Genomic DNA, 17,582 nt, shown 5'->3' with positions numbered 1-17,582 from the left:
TGTGTTTATCTTTCCCTCAATCCTGACGAGTCTCCCAGTTCCTGCCGCTGAAAAACATCCCCACAGCGTGATGCTACTACCTCCACCATGCTTCACCTTCGGGACTGTGCCTGGTTTCCTGCAAACATGACGCCTGGCATTCACACCAAAGAGTTCAATCTTTGTCTCATCAGAGCAGAGAATTTTGTTTCTCGTGGTCTGAAAGTCCTTCAGGTGCCTTTTGGCAAACTCCAGACAGGCTGCCATGTACCTTTTACTAAGGAGTGGCTTCCATCTGGTCACTCTACCATACAGGCCTGATTGGTGGATTGCTGCAGAGATGGTTGTCCTTCTGGAACGTTCTCCTCTCTCCACAGAGGAATGCTGGAGCTCTGGCAAGAGTGACCATCAGGTTCTTGGTCACCTCCCTGACTAAGGCCCTTCTCCCCCAATTGCTCAGTTTAGACAGGCAGTCAGCTCTACAAAGAGTCTTGGTGGATCTGGACTTCTTCTATTTACGGATGATGGAGAGTACTGTGCACATTGGGACCTTCAAAGCAGCAGAAATGGTTGTGTTCCCTCCCCTTAATCGAGCAAGTGAGATTAATAATTTGTTAATTATATGGCTGTTATATAAACACGTGAACTTATGGAATCAAATTATTTCACAAATTGTAATGCAGATGTGGGTCTAAAGGTTTGCTTAGTTATTGCAACCCCCCCGCCCCAAAAAAATTTTAAATGTCCTCTATGTGCTTCTTGATGAGACTTGAAGTAGGTCATGTGACCTGAATTTCTTTTTACCAGGTGCCCTAATGCATGAGCTGTCCAATGACGGAGCACGACGGCAGTTTGAGTTTTATCTGGAGGAAATGGTTCTGCCTTTAATGGTGGCTAGTGCCCAGAGTGGGGAGAGAGAATGCCACATTGTAGTCCTCACTGACGATGATGTGGTGGACTGGGATGAAGAGTATCCGCCACAAATGGGAGAAGAGTACTCGCAGAGTGAGTACAATTGTAGTGCAAAATATAGATGAAAGCAATCAAGGTTCCGAAAAGTTGGGCTTATCGTTTGGTTCTTTTTGTTTTCAGTAATCTACAGCACAAAACTGTACAGATTTTTCAAGTATATAGAGAATCGAGATGTTGCCAAATCTGTCTTAAAGGAGAGAGGATTAAAGAAGATTAGATTGGGCATTGAAGGTAAGATTTCTTTAAACAGTAATGCAAAGCATTACCTTTTATGGGTTCTGTTTGGGGTCAACCTGTGTGTGTGTGTGTGTGTGTGTGTGTGTGCGCACTGCAGCAGGGATTTTGGTCCACTCCTCCATTCAGATCTTCTCCAGGGGCCTCATGTACAAAGATTTGTGTGGATTTCCTGCTAAACCATAGCGTACGCCAAAACTCAAAAATTGGTCTAAGCACAAATTTTCAGATGTATCAAAGTGTGTGTAGGCATGGATCCAAGCACGTTCCATTTGTACACACCAATCAACGTAGAATTGATTGCACATGCTTACATGCCAAGCTCCTCCCTTCCCACGCCCTATTTAAATATGCAAATCCATGTAAATAGGCCCTGGAGCTGGGATTCCCCACACTGTCACATCAGTCGACCAAGAAAATGAGGATTGCTGCAAAATCAATGGGTCCGATTTACCCAGACTGACAACAAATATGAGTAAATTAAGTACTTTAATGTTAATGCTTTTTTGGTTTCTTGGGGCATTTTGTGAATGCGAAAACGTGCTGCTGTGATATAAATCAAACGTACCCTCTCTTCTTCTGTGGCATTTACGAGGTCTGTTAGAAAAGTATCCGACCTTTTTATTTTTTCAAAAACCATATGGATTTGAATCGCGTGTGATTGCATCAGCCAAGCATGAACCTTCGTGCACATGCGTGAGTTTTTTCACACCTGTCGGTTGCGTCATTCGCCTGTGAGCAGGCTTTGTGTGAGCAGTGGTCCACCCCTCTCGTCGGATTTTTATTGCAAATAAATGTCTGAACGATTTGGAGCTTTGCTGCATCAATTTTTTCCAGAAACTGTGAGAGAGGTTGACACCATTCGGAAAATTCAGATGGCTTTCAGGGACGATTTTATGGGGATTACACAGATTAAGGAGTGCTCCAGCCGGTTTAAAGACCTCCCACAGCTGCTGAGAGTGTGTCGCGCTCCGAGCGCCGATCGACAGGCTGAATCAACCAGATCATTTCCAATGTGAAGGCTTTGTTGATCCGGGACGTCGTCTGACTTACACAAAAATCAAATCAATTTTATTTATATAGCGCCAAATCACAACAAACAGTTGCCCCAAGGCGCTTTATATTGTAAGGCAAAAGCCATAAAAATGACAGAAAAACCCCAACGGTCAAAACCACCCCCTGTGAGCAAGCACTTGGCGACAGTGGGAAGGAAAAACTCCCTTTTAACAGGAAGAAACCTCCAGCAGAACCAGGCTCAGGGAGGGGCAGTCTTCTGCTGGGACTGGTTCGGGCTGAGGGGAGAGAATCAGAAAAAACACATGCTTTGGAAGAGAGCAGAGATCAATCACTAATGATTAAATGCAGAGTGGTGCATACAGAGCAAAAAGAGAAAGAAACACTCAGTGCATCATGGGAAACCCCCAGCAGTTTAAGTCTATAGCAGCATAACTAAGGGATGGTTCAGGGTCACCTGATCCAGCCCTAACTATAAGCTTTAGCAAAAAGGAAAGTTTTAAGCCTAATCTTAAAAGTAGAGAGGGTGTCTGTCTCCCTGATCCGAATTGGGAGCTGGCTCCACAGGAGAGGAGCCTGAAAGCTGAAGGCTCTGCCTCTCATTCTACTCTTAAAAACCCCAGGAACTACAAGTAAGCCTGCAGTCTGAGAGCGAAGCGCTCTATTGGGGTGATATGGTACTATGAGGTCCCTAAGATAAGATGGGACCTGATTATTCAAAACCTTATAAGTAAGAAGAAGAATTTTAAGTTCTATTCTAGAATTAACAGGAAGCCAATGAAGAGAGGCCAATATGGGTGAAATTAATTGGTGAAACTAATTGGTGTGTGTTCTTTGGCTTCATGGATAGATAAAGCTGGGTATCATCTGCGTAACAATGAAAATTTAAGCAGTGCTTTCTTATAATACTGCCTAAGGGAAGAATGTATAAAGTGAATAAAATTGGTCCTAGCACAGAACCTTGTGGAACAATTAACCTTGTGGAATAATTAACCTTAGTCTGTGACTCCCCCATTTACATGAACAAATTGTAATCTATTTGATAAATATGATTCAAACCACGGCATGCTCTAATCTCTGTAATAAAATTTTATGGTCAACAGTATCAAAAGCAGCACTGAGGTCTAACAGGACAAGCAGAGAGATGTGTCCACTGTCTGAGGCCATAAGATCATTTGTAACCTTCACTAATGCTGTTTCTGTACTATGATGAATTGTAAAACCTGGCTGAAACTCTTCAAATAGACCATTCCTCTGCAGATGATCAGTTAGCTGTTTTACAACTACCCTTTCAAGAATTTTTGAGAGAAAAGTAAGGTTGGAGATTGGCCTATAATTAGCTAAGATAGCTGGGTCAAGTGATGGCTTTTTAAGTAATGGTTTAATTACTGCCACCTTAAAAGCCTGTGGTACATAACCAACTAATAAAGATAGATTGATCATATTTAAGATCGAAGCATTAATTAATGGTAGGGCTTCCTTGAGCAGCCTGGTAGGAATGGGGTCTAATAGACATGTTGATGGTTTGGAGGAAGTAACTAATGAAAATAACTCAGACAGAACAATCGGAGAGAAAGAGTCTAACCAAATACCAGCATCACTGAAAGCATCCAAAGATAACGATATGTCTTTGGGATGGTTATGAGAAATTTTTTCTCTAATAGTTAAAATTTTATTAGCAAACAAAGTCATGAAGTCATTACTAGTTAAAGTTAAAGGAATACTCGGCTCAATAGAGCTCTGACTCTTTGTCAGCTTGGCTACAGTGCTGAAAAGAAACCTGGGGTTGTTCTTATTTTCTTCAATTAGTGATGAGTAGTAAGATGTCCTAGCTTTACGGAGGGCTTTTTTATAGAGCAACAGACTCTTTATCCAGGCTAAGTGAAGATCTTCTAAATGGCTCTCTTTTTCAGAGGAGCTACAGCATCCAAAGTTGTGCTCAATGAGGATGTAAACCTATTGACGAGATAATCTATCTCACTCAGAGTTTAGGTAGCTACTCTGCACTGTGTTGGTATATGGCATTGGAGAACATAACAAAGAAGGAATCATATCCTTAAACCTAGTTACAGCGCTTTCCGAAAGACGTCTAGTGTAATGAAACTTATTCCCCACTGCTGGGTAGTCCATTAAAGTAAATGTAAATGTTATTAAGAAATGATCAGACAGAAGGGGGTATTCAGGGAATACTGTTAAGTCTTCAATTTCCATACCATAAGTCAGAACAAGATCTAAAGTATGGTTAAAGTGGTGAGTGGACTCATTTACATTTTGAGCGAAGCCAATTGAGTCTAATAATAGATTAAATGCAGTGTTGAGGCTGTCATTCTCAGCATCTATGTGGATGTTAAAATCGCCCACTATAATTATCTTATCTGAGCTAAGCACTAAGTCAGACAAAAGATCTGAAAATTCACAAAGAAACTCACAGTAATGACCAGATGGACAATAGATAACAACAAATAAAACTGGTTTTTGGGACTTCCAATTTGGATGGACAAGACTAAGAGTCAAGCTTTCAAATGAATTAAAGCTCTGTCTGGGTTTTTGATTAATTAATAAGCTGGAGTGGAAGATTGCTGCTAATCCTCCCCCTCGGCCTGTGCTACGAGCGTTCTGGCAGTTAGTGTGACTCGGGGGTGTTGACTCATTTAAACTAACATATTCATCCTGCTGTAACCAGGTTTCTGTAAGGCAGAATAAATCAATATGTTGATCAATTATATCATTTACTAACAGGGACTTAGAAGAGAGAGACCTAATGTTTAATAAACCACATTTAACTGTTTTAGTCTGTGGTGCAGTTGAAGGTGCTATATTATTTTTCTTTTTGAATTTTTATGCTTAAATAGATTTTTACTGGTTGTTGGTGATCTGGGAGTAGGCACCGTCTCTACGGGGATGGGGTATTGGGGGGATGGCAGGGGGAGAGAAGCTGCAGAGAGGTGTGTAAGACTACAACTCTGCTTCCTGGTCCCAACCCTGGATGGTCACGGTTTGGAGGGTTTAATAAAATTGGCCAGATTTCTAGAAATGGCCCGAGACGTGGACATCAGTACTTTTTCGGCACATTCCACTGTTACAGGAGTTTTTTTCATGGAAAGAGAAGCGGAGGGATGCGCCACCGTGCCGCTTATGGCGCGGCACAAAACCACCTCTGTGTTGGTCTCACAGGACGGCTTTGAGATGGCTTTCAGACGGCTTTCGGTGGTATTTCAGTCGTATGACTATCCGAGAAATTGTGGATGAGCCTGGACATGCCAGAACATGTCCTGTGAGGCTTCATCACGGCGTTGCTTTGCGCCATGCGGCACCGCTGCAACGCGCGGAATTCCTCCGTTCCTCTTTCCATGACAAAAACTCCTGTAACAGTGGAATGTGCCATTCATTTCCACACTGGACGCTGTGTTTTATCCGGGACATCATCTGACTAGCACAGGAATTGCGGAAGACGTGGACATCAGCACTTTTTCGGCACATTGAGACAGACGTGCGGAGGAATTCCGCGCCTCACGGCGGTGCCGCATGGCGCAAAGCAACGCCGTGATGAAGCTCACAGGACATGTTCTGGCATGTCCAGGCTCATCCACAATTTCTGGGATAGTCACACGACTGAAATACCACCGAAAGCCATCTCAAAGCCGTCCTGTGAGACCAACACGGAGGTGGTTTTGTGCCGCGCCATGAGCAGCACGGTGGCGCATCCCTCCGCTTCTCTTTCCATGAAAAAAAACTCCTGTAACAGTGGAATGTGCCGAAAAAGTACTGATGTCCACGTCTCCTGCCATTTTTGTGTAAGTCAGATGACGTCCCGGATCAACAAAGCCTTCACGTTGGAAATGATCTTGTTGATTCAGCCTGTCGATCGGCGCTCGGAGCGCGGCACGCTCTCAGCAGCTGTGGGCGGTCTTTAAACTGGCTGGAGCACTCCTTAATCTGTGTAATCCCCATAAAATCGTCCCTGAAAGCCATCTGAATTTTACGAATGGTGTCCACCTGGAGGTCTGTCACAGTTTCTGGAAAAAATTGATGCAGCAAAGCTCCAAATTGTTCAGACATTTATTCGCAATAAAAATCCGACGAGAGGGGAGGACCCTTGCTCACACAAAGCCTGCTCACAGGCGAATGACGCAACCAACAGGCGTGAAAAAACTCATGCATGCGCATGAAGGTTCAAGCTTGGCTGATGCAATCACACGTGATTCAAATCCATATGGTTTTTGAAAAAATAAAAAGGTCGGATACTTTTCTAACAGACCTTGTAAAGTGGATATGACACTTAAAGACAACATAATCTTATTACATGTAACAAAGGTTATATAATTCGGTCAACCTAAGCGTTTTGGGAAAATGGATGCGGTTCTCCCGTTATATACAACATTTGAACGTCCCGCCACTGAAAAATGTGCACGCCACGTGACCTGCTTCCTGCTGAGCACCAAACCTGAAATACATCACTGCGTGTAGACCGTATCGGCTTGCGCGCCTGGCGGCCGTTTACACTTTTTTTTAGCGGCAGAACCGTTGATTAAACACAGCTCTCAGGGACTTGTTTGTCAATATGCCTGACCAGTGTGTCGCAGCATATTGCACAAACACAAGGGCGAAAGGTTTTAGCATTTTCAAGTCCAGGCAGATTGATCGAAAGCTGCTGTGTTGTGTGATGCACGAAATGCCAGGCTGCCGCCCGCACCGCTTGCACACGCATTTGCTCCCGACAGCAGACACTTTCCTCTACCGTCTCCATGTTCTCGCACCGCTCACAGGAACACCTAAAATGTCAACCCCAAATAATATGTTCACAATAATCTTGAAATGGTCAAGGAACTTGTAAAAATATCAGTGCAATACATAGTAAACACAGCGGCGGCATGTTCACTGTTGTTTTTTGCGATTTTTTTTCGAAACTTTCGCCATTTATTTCCTATTCTTTAGTGAAAATAACGTAACTAAACACAGATGAATGCAATGCCAGGCACTCGAAAATGGCAAAAACCCGAAGGTAATGGTGGTGGTCCGCAAGTAGTAGCTACACTATCACGGCTCTGGAACAATAACAAAGGCGGCAAACAGACGATAGAATCGAAAATGCTATAATTATAGTGTTATAAACAGTAGTAACAAAAATCAAAGTCTCCTTTACCATTCCGTATTCTGCAGCCTTTCAAAATCCATCGGAATTGGCATGTCTCTTGCCTATGCTCCTGGTTTGAATGTTCGTCCGAAAGATACGGCTCCAATCTGTAGGGTCTAATCACTGCTGCGACATCCTCAGGATCCGAGTCAGAAATAATCCACACTTGAAGAGGAGTCAGAAAAGTTCTCGATCTCGTCACTGTCCATGCTGAGGTCCATCTGTTCCTGTTGTCAGTCTACAAGCAAAAGATGGGACTCTACACGTTGTGACGTCACGGCATCACATGACCGCTGATGGAACGCTGCCAGCGTGCTTTCCAAGAAACACACTTTTGAGAAGCTGTACAAACTTTATTTCTCAGTGATAATAATTAAAACCACTTTCAACTTACTATACTGTATGTATATTTTTGATATTTATATCAGTTTTACCTAATACCTAAAACTGATTTTACCTGATCAGTTTTACCTAAATACCTAAAAAGCCAGAATCCTTATTGTTGCATTGCTGCCACCTACTTCATCAGTCCATTATAGCGGTACTAAATACGAGTCCAGTGTCTTTCAAGTATTTAAAAAGCCAACACTTCCTCCTCCCACTTTAATTTAATATTTATTTAACCAGGTTTGTCCCATTGAGATCAGTCTCTCTTTTACAGTGGAGACCTGGACAATGATAAAGCTTCCAGTTCACCTAACCTGCTGATCCTATGTCTAAAATACTTCCAATAGAAACTTCTTTCAGGCTTATTCATCTAAATTCTGAGAGAAACTCTTGCCTTTCTCTGGAATATTTATTACAATACACGAGGACATTCCTAATCACCAAAACAATGTCCTAAATGAAGTCTTGCCAACTCCTGGATGAACCTGTCCCAGAGATCAAGGATTCAGTGACCAATTTCATATTTATTTACTTTAAGACTCAATAAAATGTTGACAGATAAAAACCTGTAACGCCTACTTTTAGTACACAGAAAATTCATAGGCGGTATTGATAAGGGAATCAATAAAGAATTGGCTCGATAAGCGGAATTGATAATGGCATTGATATTGATTAAAATCTTATCAATACCCATCCCTAATTAAAACTACACAGCAAGCAGCCACCCATCTTGCACCGTGCCAGCCTCCACCCTCTTTGCAACCATTTGCGCATCACATGTGATTTGATCATTGATGGAATGAAAATGTTTCCAGTTAACAACAAATTCATCATATGATGATGCAGATCCAAGGTGGATCTGCATGTTGATTTGGCACAGGTTTTACACTGGATGCCCTTCCTGACACAACCCCACATTACATGGAGAAAGGTGGCAGGGGTGGGATTTGAACCGGGAACCTTCCACACTGAAACCAAGCACACTAACCACTCTTCCACCACCCCCACAAAAATTTAATATAAGTAAAAATATATAAATATAGTAAAAGTATTGCACAAATGTGCATCTAGAAGTGGTTAATAGTGCAAAAATGACCTGCAGAGGGGTTCTGTTTTGTGTGTGTGCGTGCGTGTGTGCGTGCGTGTGTGCGCGCGCACCCCCCTCACTGTATCAAAATGATTCCTGCAAATATCGTTGTCGTGTCAAATGTTCCACTTGTTAGTTGATGAGGTCGTTCATGTTTTGTTGTCAAGAAATTCAACTAAATCTCATTTTAAATGTTGGTAGGCTATCCTACATATAAAGAGAAAGTGAAGAAACGTCCAGGAGGTCGTCCGGAGGTCATTTACAACTATGTCCAGAGGCCCTTCATCCGCATGTCCTGGGAAAAAGAGGAAGGTAAGAGCCGCCATGTTGACTTCCAGTGCGTGAAGTCAAAGTCCATCACCAACCTGGCGGCAGCAGCAGCAGACATCCCTCAGGATCAGCTGGTGGTGATGCATCCTGGGCCTCAAGTGGACGAGCTGGACATCCTACCCAACCATCCACCCAGTGGGATTCACTACAGCAACAACTACAACAACGAGCCTGATCCTGACGCACCTTCACCTGCTGTCTGAGGACAGACGTGTCCTCCTCAAATGCCTCAGCCCCACCTCCTCCTCTAGTCGTCCTCCCAGCATGCTGCAGCATGGAGCACCAGGGGCACCATAACCACATTGCCTTGACCACCTCCTTTGCAGCCTTAGAGTCTCAAGAACCTGGTTGACTGTAGGAAATGAAAAGCAAGCAGGTCAAATGAGTGGCGAAGAGTTCATTATTATTTTCATGTTATTTTTTACTTGACCAAAGGAATTTATTTTTCTGTTTGAAATGCATTCGTTCAGACACTTGTAAACATTATCCTTTGCATTGTTTTTGTATATTAATTTAATAGTTTTGTTTGGAATCACAGTCTTACTGTATTTTCCTTGCAGGATTTATTTCACTTATTTAGATGTTTTTGTTTTTTTGTTTTTTTTTTTTGCTGTGGTGGCCTAACTACTAAATGTGCTTTTGCGGAGTGCAAGACTTACTGTGGAGAACGTGAATTTTTTTAGCATGGAACAAAGTTGTTGTCACCATTAGCATCATGCTCTCCAGATGTCACTCCTCTCAAATGTGTTTAAATCTTGTAATGGGGTGTGTAGTCACTGGCTGCATCTGAGATGTGATCTGTTTCTGTTACGCTACTAACACAGCCAAGATGTTAAGCAGCGCCGCCTGTTGTGGTTACGTTCTTTTTGTGCAAAGCTTGAAATTGTTTAAAATAAAAAGTCAAAATTGTATGTTTGATCACAAGTTCCAAACAGTTGTCTTTGTGTAGGTTGATGGGTTTGGTCTCTTATTGGTTTGTAATGTACAATGACTGATGGGAGTTAGGCTGAATAACCCCAGGGGCCTGTTGCTGATTGTCAATGAGCACTTTATAAAGCATGAACAAATATGACATTACTGATAAAATAGGAAGCATATGAATAGAATCCAGCTGGTAAATGAAACGTTCACTTAGTAGTTTTAATGATTTTGAGGTATTGTGACTTTGACCCTTATTATTTACTCATTAATTTAACTTATGAATCCCATTTCTGAACTAACCTATTTAGTTAGTATACCCACTTGTGAAGGATTAAATAATGCCCCCTTTTGTCATCAAATGAAATCATAGGATACAGTCATTTGTTCTGTAACAATTTTCAAGACCACACTGGTCAATTAACACAGTAACTGGTCGGCTCTTCACATAGGACTTATCTGAAAAGCTCAGCATTAATGTGTTGAATCTTTTGCGTGAACTGCACTGAGAGGAGAGGATTGTAAGCATTTCTTCATATGAGTGAATCCCAAACCTGCTATATTTATATACAATAACAGGAAATGTTTGTGTTACCTGGTATTTCCTGACTTTTCCATGTCGGGGAAGAGACGTGATGTCTGCCCTTTGGTCCGTCAACTGCAGAACAAAGTGAAGGGTGCTGACCACCAAGAGCAGCAGTGTGTAGTTATTCTGCATCCACAAGGATTCTGTCAGCTAGCATATTAAAAAAAAAAAAAAACGAATTCAGAAGACCATCCATTAGAGCACCTTAGGCGATGTCCAAACTTATGTTATCGGTTCCTTTTTTCTTCTTTTTGGCCGAGCGCTTAAGATTTTACACATGGATGCAGCAGCCAAGAGCTACAACCCCTGGCAAAAAAAGCAGATCACAGACATGACACAAAGCTAAAGTAATTTCAAATGGCAACTTTCTGGCTTTAAGAAACACTATAAGAAATCAGAAAAAATAATTGTGGCAGTCAGTAACAGTTACTTTTTTAGACCAAGCAGAGGGAAAAAAATATGGAATGATTTTCAATTGGATTAAGATCCGGGCTATTTGCAGGCCATGACATTGACCCTATGTGTCTTTTTGCAAGGAATGTTCACAGTTTTTGCTCTATAGCAAGATGCATTATCTTGAAAAATGATTTCATCATCCCCAAACATCCTTTCAATTGATGGGATAAGAAAAGCGTCCAAAATATCAACGTAAACTTGTGCATTTATTGATGATGTAATGACAGCCATCTCCCCAGTGCCTTTACCTGACATGCAGCCCCATATCATCAATGACTGGAAATTTACATGTTCTCTTCAGGCAGTCATCTTTATAAATCTCATTGGAACGGCACCAAACAAAAGTTCCAGCATCATCACCTTGCCCAATGCAGATTTGAGATTCATCACTGAATATGACTTTCATCCAGTTATCCACAGTCCACGATTGCTTTTCCTTAGCCCATTGTAACCTTGTTTTTTTCTGTTTAGGTGTTAATGGTGGCTTTCGTTTAGCTTTTCTGTATATAAATCCCATTTACTTTAGGCGGTTTCTTTGAATTCGGTCACAGACGTTGACTCCAGTTTCCTCCCATTCGTTCCTCATTTGTTTTATTGTGCATTTTTGATTTTTGAGAGATGTAGCTTTAAGTTTTCTGTCTTGATGCTTTGTCTTCCTTGGTCTACCAGTATGTTTGCCTTTAACAACCTTCCCATGTTGTTTGTATTTGGTCCAGAGTTTAGACACAGCTGACTGTGAACAACCAACATCTTTTGCAACATTGGGTGATGATTTACCCTCTTTAAAGAGTTTGATAATCCTCTCCTTTGTTTCAATTAACATCTCTCGTGTTGGAGCCAGATTCATGTCAGTCCACTTGGTGCAACAGCTCTCCAAGGTGTGATCACTCCTTTTTAGATGCAGACTAACGAGCAGATCTGATTTGATGCAGGTGTTAGTTTTGGGGATGAAAATTTACAGGGTGATTCCATAATTTATTCCTCAGAATTGAGTGAGTCCATATTTTTTTCCCTCTGCTTGGTCTAAAAAAGTAACTGTTACTGACTGCCACATTTTTTTCTTGATTTCTTATAGTGTTTCTTAAAGCCAGAAAGTTGCCATTTGAAATGACTTTAGTTTTGTGTCATGTCTGTGATCTACTTTTTTTCTACAAAATTAAACGACTGAATGAACATCCTCCGAGGCCGGTGATTCCATAATTATTGCCAGGGGTTGTATTTGCTATGTGTCTATGCTTTGAACTTTACTGTCCCTTTTACATTCTTGGTCTGGCTCCGCATGCATGTTTTATGCATAAGTAAAACCATGGGTATGATCACTAGTCACCACATAGTAGCTGGTGAATGTGGTCAGACTAGAACCTGTACAGTAATAGCATCTGCTGTTGATGCTACAAACTCAAAACTATTATGTTCAAACTGCTTTTTTTAGCAATCCTGTGAATCACTAAACTAGTATTTAGTTGTATAACCACAGTTTTTCATGATTTCTTCACATGTGCGAGGCATTAATTTTGTTGGTTTGGAACCAAGATTTTGCTCATTTACTAGTGTGCTTGGGGTCATTGTCTTGTTGAAACACCCATTTCACGGGCATGTCCTCTTCAGCATAAGGCAACATGACCTCTTCAAGTATTATGACATATCCAAACTGATCCATGATACCTGGTATGCGATATACAGTAGTGTTCAGAATAATAGTAGTGCTATGTGACTAAAAAGATTAATCCAGGTTTTGAGTATATTTCTTATTGTTACATGGGAACCAAGGAACCAGTAGATTCAGTAGAGTCTCACAAATCCAAGCACTCATGATATGCACGCTCTTAAGGCTATGAAATTGAGCTATTAGAAAAAAGTAGAAAAGGGGGTGTTCACAATAATACTAGTATCTGCTGTTGATGCTACAAACTCAAAACTATTATGTTCAAACTGCTTTTTTAGCAATCCTGTGAATCACTAAACTAGTATATAGTTGTTGATTTCTTCACACCTACAAGGCATTCATTTTGTTGGTTTGGAACCAAGATTTTGCTCATTTACTAGTGTGCTTGGGGTCATTGTCTTGTTGAAACACCCATTTCAAGGGCATGTTCTCTTCAGCATAAGGCAACATGACCTCTTCAAGTATTATGACATATCCAAACTGATCCATGATACCTGGTATGCGATATATAGGCCCAACACCATAGTAGGAGAAACATGCCCATATCATGATACTTGCACCACCATGCTTCACTGTCTTCACTGTGAACTGTGGCTTGAATTCAGAGTTTGGGGGTCGTCTCACAAACTGTCTGCGGCCCTTGGACCCAAAAAGAACCATTTTACTCTCATCAGTCCACAAAATATTCCTCCATTTCTCTTTAGGCCAGTTGATGTGTTCTTTGGCAAATTGTAACCTCTTCTGTACATGTCTTTTCTTTAACAGAGGGACTTTGCGGGGGATTCTTGCAAATTAATTAGCTTCACACAGGCGTCTTCTAATTGTCACAGCACTTACAGGTAACTCCAGACTGTCTTTGATGAACTCACTGAGTGAATGCCACACTACTATTATTGTGAACACCCCTTTTCTACTTTTGTTTTACTAATAGCCCAATTTCGTAGCCTTAAGTGTGTGCATATCATGAATGCTTGGTCTTGTTGGATTTGTGAGAATCTACTGAATCTACTGGTACCTTGTTTCCCATGTAACAATAAGAAATATACTCAAAACCTGGATTCATCTTTTTAGTCACATAGCACTACTATTATTCTGAGCACTACTGTATAGACATAGCATGGGTGGGATTCATACCAGGTCTACGTATTTATTGGTAGGTCAGCTCCTTATCCACTCAGCTACATGCTCTTTCCATGTGTGCACACACTGTCCCTCTGGTTTTATGTTCTGGGCATGACATCATAGTAGTAACTCTGGGAGTCTATTAAAGACGACATGCTAATATCACAATTGCTAACCATGACTGGTTTAGCCACAGAAAGCCTTTTTTCTTTTTGATTATATGTTTTACTACAGTCTGGTGGAAGCGTTTCTTTCTAACAGTTCACTGAATGTTTTTTGTGGGATTTCCAAAATGACATGGCTGTGTCAACCTGTGGATTTTGTGGTTTCATAGCACAACAAAGTGCAGAGCTCCCATTCTGTTCAAATGTTTGGTCCATTGGTTCAGTTTGTCTTCTCAACACAAGTGAACCACCTTGTTCTTCTTGGAACTGAACCCAGTCCCGCCTTTTCAAGCCGACCATGTATTGTCTGCAGCAGAGCGAGAGCGTGTTCACACCTACGCAAACTGAGTGAGTTGATGAAACTGAAGACCAGTTAAAATGAACCAAACAGTAGGCATGAAAGAGATCCAGTAGCCTGTCTCATCTAGTCCCTAATTCCCTGTAATCCACTTGATCCACATTTGCCCCAACAGTTTTTCGCATTTATTTATCTGGTTGTTACATTTGAAGATTTTGACACACGTTACCTGTCTTGTGCAATCTTGCTTCTTCCATTTACAGAACACTGACCTCCTTAGAAACACTGTGTCTCAAGCAGAGCTGGAAATGATCATCCGTGCTTTTATTTCAACACATCTGTGACTACTGTAATTTGCTGTTCCCTAGCCTCAGTAGGTCGTCTCTGTGGACTCTGTTGGAACTTTTAAGGGGAAGCTCAAGACCCGCTTGTACCAGCTTAATTTTAACTAGTTTTATGTTCTGCTGTTTTTAATTTGTGTTTCTATTTTATTTTTTCTTTGTAAAGCACTTCATGATTTTAATCTTGAAAGGTGCTATACAAATGAAGTTTACTTACTACTTACTTATTCCAGGTCATGTTCAATCTTTTCACAGAGTTCCATATAAATCAGTTCTATAAAGACTCATGTATTATTACAAAACAAACTCTTAAATGTTGTGCCTCTAACATGTACTGTAAATTTCTGTTAAAGATCTGTTACTTAATTTGGCGACAAACCATTTTGTCAAAATAATTTCTGAGCAGAAATTCTGCTCACCAAGTATTCAGCAGCAATACAAAAACAAACTCGTAATCATATACATCAAGGATGTATTCTCAGGAACAATTAAAAAAATATAGTTAAAATTAAAAATTTAACATTGCACAGTTAGGGTGGTTGTAATATGTATCACAACCTGTGTGGATTAGAATAAATTGAGTATGTAGTGCATCCGGAACATATTCACCGCACTTAATTGTTTCCACATTTTATGTTAAAGCCTTATTCCAAAATGAATGAAATTCATTTTTTCCTCAAAATTCTACATACAATACTCCATGTAAATAAAGGTTTTCTTTTAAGGTTTTTGCAAATTTATAAAAAAAAAAAAAACGCTTACACGTGCCTCAATATCGAGGCATGTGCATGCTGAGTCATGCTCAGGGAAACAGAACACATCGCCGTAGTTCCATACAGCCCTAAGAAACAGGTTGTTTGACACAATTATTCCAGCAATGGAAAAGGATCCTCTGTAGACACCCAGTACCAAAGTCAACTTGTCGTCGCCTTAGTCCATGGTTTAACTTGCAAGACTAACAATGATGCTGAAAAAAAGGAAGTACCAAGACCAAAAAAAAAAATACTTGGATCTTCATTCTCTTATAAAGCTATTCACACCCCATGACTCCGTAAGCTTTTCCCAGGTGTCTCTTAACCTCAATGGCCTAGGACCCAGAGACACAACTGTCATTGTCAAGATAAGTGAATGTCTACAAAGTCAACATTTTTGCAGCATACAGTTGCACTTCTGATGTGTGTCTCCCTTGAACTCTGGTCCTTCAGAGGCCTGTGCAGTACTTTCACTGTTCATAGGACTGCACTCTTCTGGACACAAACCTGAGATGTTGCACCTGGAATCGACTGGAGCCATTCTCCCAGGTAGGGGTCATACCTCTGAGGGCTTCTACTATAATGTGGAACTCTGTAGCCTTTACCTTTCATATCTTTTGCAGTTCTTTCTTTGGCTTGGATACTTCTCGATGTTCTCAAGCTCTTTCTTTCTGATGCTGTTATCATTTGTAATTGCCATATCTATGATGGCTACCCTTCTCCGCTCCTTGTCACCCACCACTATGCCTGGTTGGTTGGGCAGCACCTATCTGTTAGGAAGTTGAAGTCCCAGAGCACCTTAGCTCTGCTGTACTCAAATGGTTTTACTGGTGTTCCCCAAGTAGACTTTGATATTTACAGTCTGCCTTTGGCACAGATGTTCCTGTGCCCTATCCCAACTCCTTGGTTGTTCCTCACGCTATGCTGTCCAAGCTTGCATCTTGCCACTGCATGGTACAGTGTCTTCAGGAGTATCTTTGCATAGCCTCCACCTTGGTTGTTTTCTGCTATGATACACCCCCTCCCTAGGCCTGTTCTTATGCTGCCAATGAGCCTGTTTGCTGTCCTTTAATTAGCCTTTGCTAACTATTGGTATGATTTCTTGATGTCAGCCGCCCCCTCTATGTGCTAATGGTACATCACATGGACAGGTCCGATCTTCCATGACAATAAGTGATGATGAAGGATGAGCATCTTGTGATCTCTAATGCCACATCACTCATACCTTATCTTACTTACAATGGTATTACAATGAAGGGCACAAAGCTACAATCATTTATTTATTGCTTTCAGCAGATCTGGTACAGGTCCACGTTCAGATCTGACATGTTTTATGCTGGATGCCCTTCTTGACACAGTACCAGTTCTACTTGGAGAAACAAGCTCCCAGCTCCTGGTGTTTCCAAGTAGTTTCCCAACCAAGAACTATTCAGGACCGACTCCACGTCTCTTCTGAGATCTGACATCACCATGTGTGCTCAGACTGGCACATAGCTACAAATATGCTTTCACCATTACATTATAACCAGAGATCAACCCCTCTTTTGAGCACATGGTGGCAGTAGAGCTCAGAAAGTAGGCGATAAAAATACTCCATCTCAGCAACTAACAGCATATTTCAAGTATTTTTTCTTCATGTTTTAGGCAAAATTATTGCAGATATCACTGTGTAGTTCCAAACGTCAGTTGCAACAAATATTGACAAGAAAGATTGATGACTTTTATTATTATTATTATTATTGGCATCAACACTATCAAGAAGACTAAAAGAACTGTGATCTATTTAAAATGTTCCAGGCAAAACTGAAAAAAGGGAGAAAATCATGTTTGCAAACCAGTAACATTATACCACTTTTCCTCCTCCACCCAAGGAAACCACCTGCTCTGTCCATGGGTTAACATGTCAGACCACCACACACAGATATGTGGAAACTTGGCTGAAAATGGTTTTAAAGAAAATGATATGCATTACATCTGGCTTTGGCAGATGTTACTTTCACAAGATGCTCATGGACTAATTGTTTGTGTGGGTGGTTGCCACATGGCACCAGGGCATACTCCTTCACCTGACCTTTGGAAAATCCTCAACATGCATGATGTTGAAAAGCAGTGCATGTGAATGAGTCCATTCTTCTGCGTTGA

The 17,582-nt window shown here is 41.2% G+C and overlaps 1 protein-coding gene across 4 annotated transcripts in view; it reads left to right on the top strand.

Annotated features, from left to right (window-relative positions):
• Positions 1-10,048, top strand: part of btbd10b (BTB (POZ) domain containing 10b) — a 49,015-nt gene extending 38,967 nt beyond the window's left edge. For all 4 annotated transcript variants that reach the window (XM_034190751.1, XM_034190760.1, XM_034190743.1 and 1 more), the window contains exons 7-9: positions 787-984; positions 1,072-1,182; positions 9,009-10,048. In XM_034190751.1, the coding sequence (XP_034046642.1) occupies positions 787-984; positions 1,072-1,182; positions 9,009-9,340 (641 nt within the window). In that variant the 3' untranslated portion in view covers positions 9,341-10,048. The remainder of the gene's footprint in view (positions 1-786; positions 985-1,071; positions 1,183-9,008) is intronic.
• The last annotated feature ends 7,534 nt before the right edge of the window (positions 10,049-17,582 follow it).

The sequence above is a fragment of the Thalassophryne amazonica genome, chromosome 2, assembly GCF_902500255.1.
Source record: "Thalassophryne amazonica chromosome 2, fThaAma1.1, whole genome shotgun sequence".
Taxonomy (NCBI): domain Eukaryota; kingdom Metazoa; phylum Chordata; class Actinopteri; order Batrachoidiformes; family Batrachoididae; genus Thalassophryne; species Thalassophryne amazonica.
The sequence above is the reverse complement of the archived record's forward strand: the minus strand, read 5'-3'. Positions and strand labels throughout refer to the sequence as shown.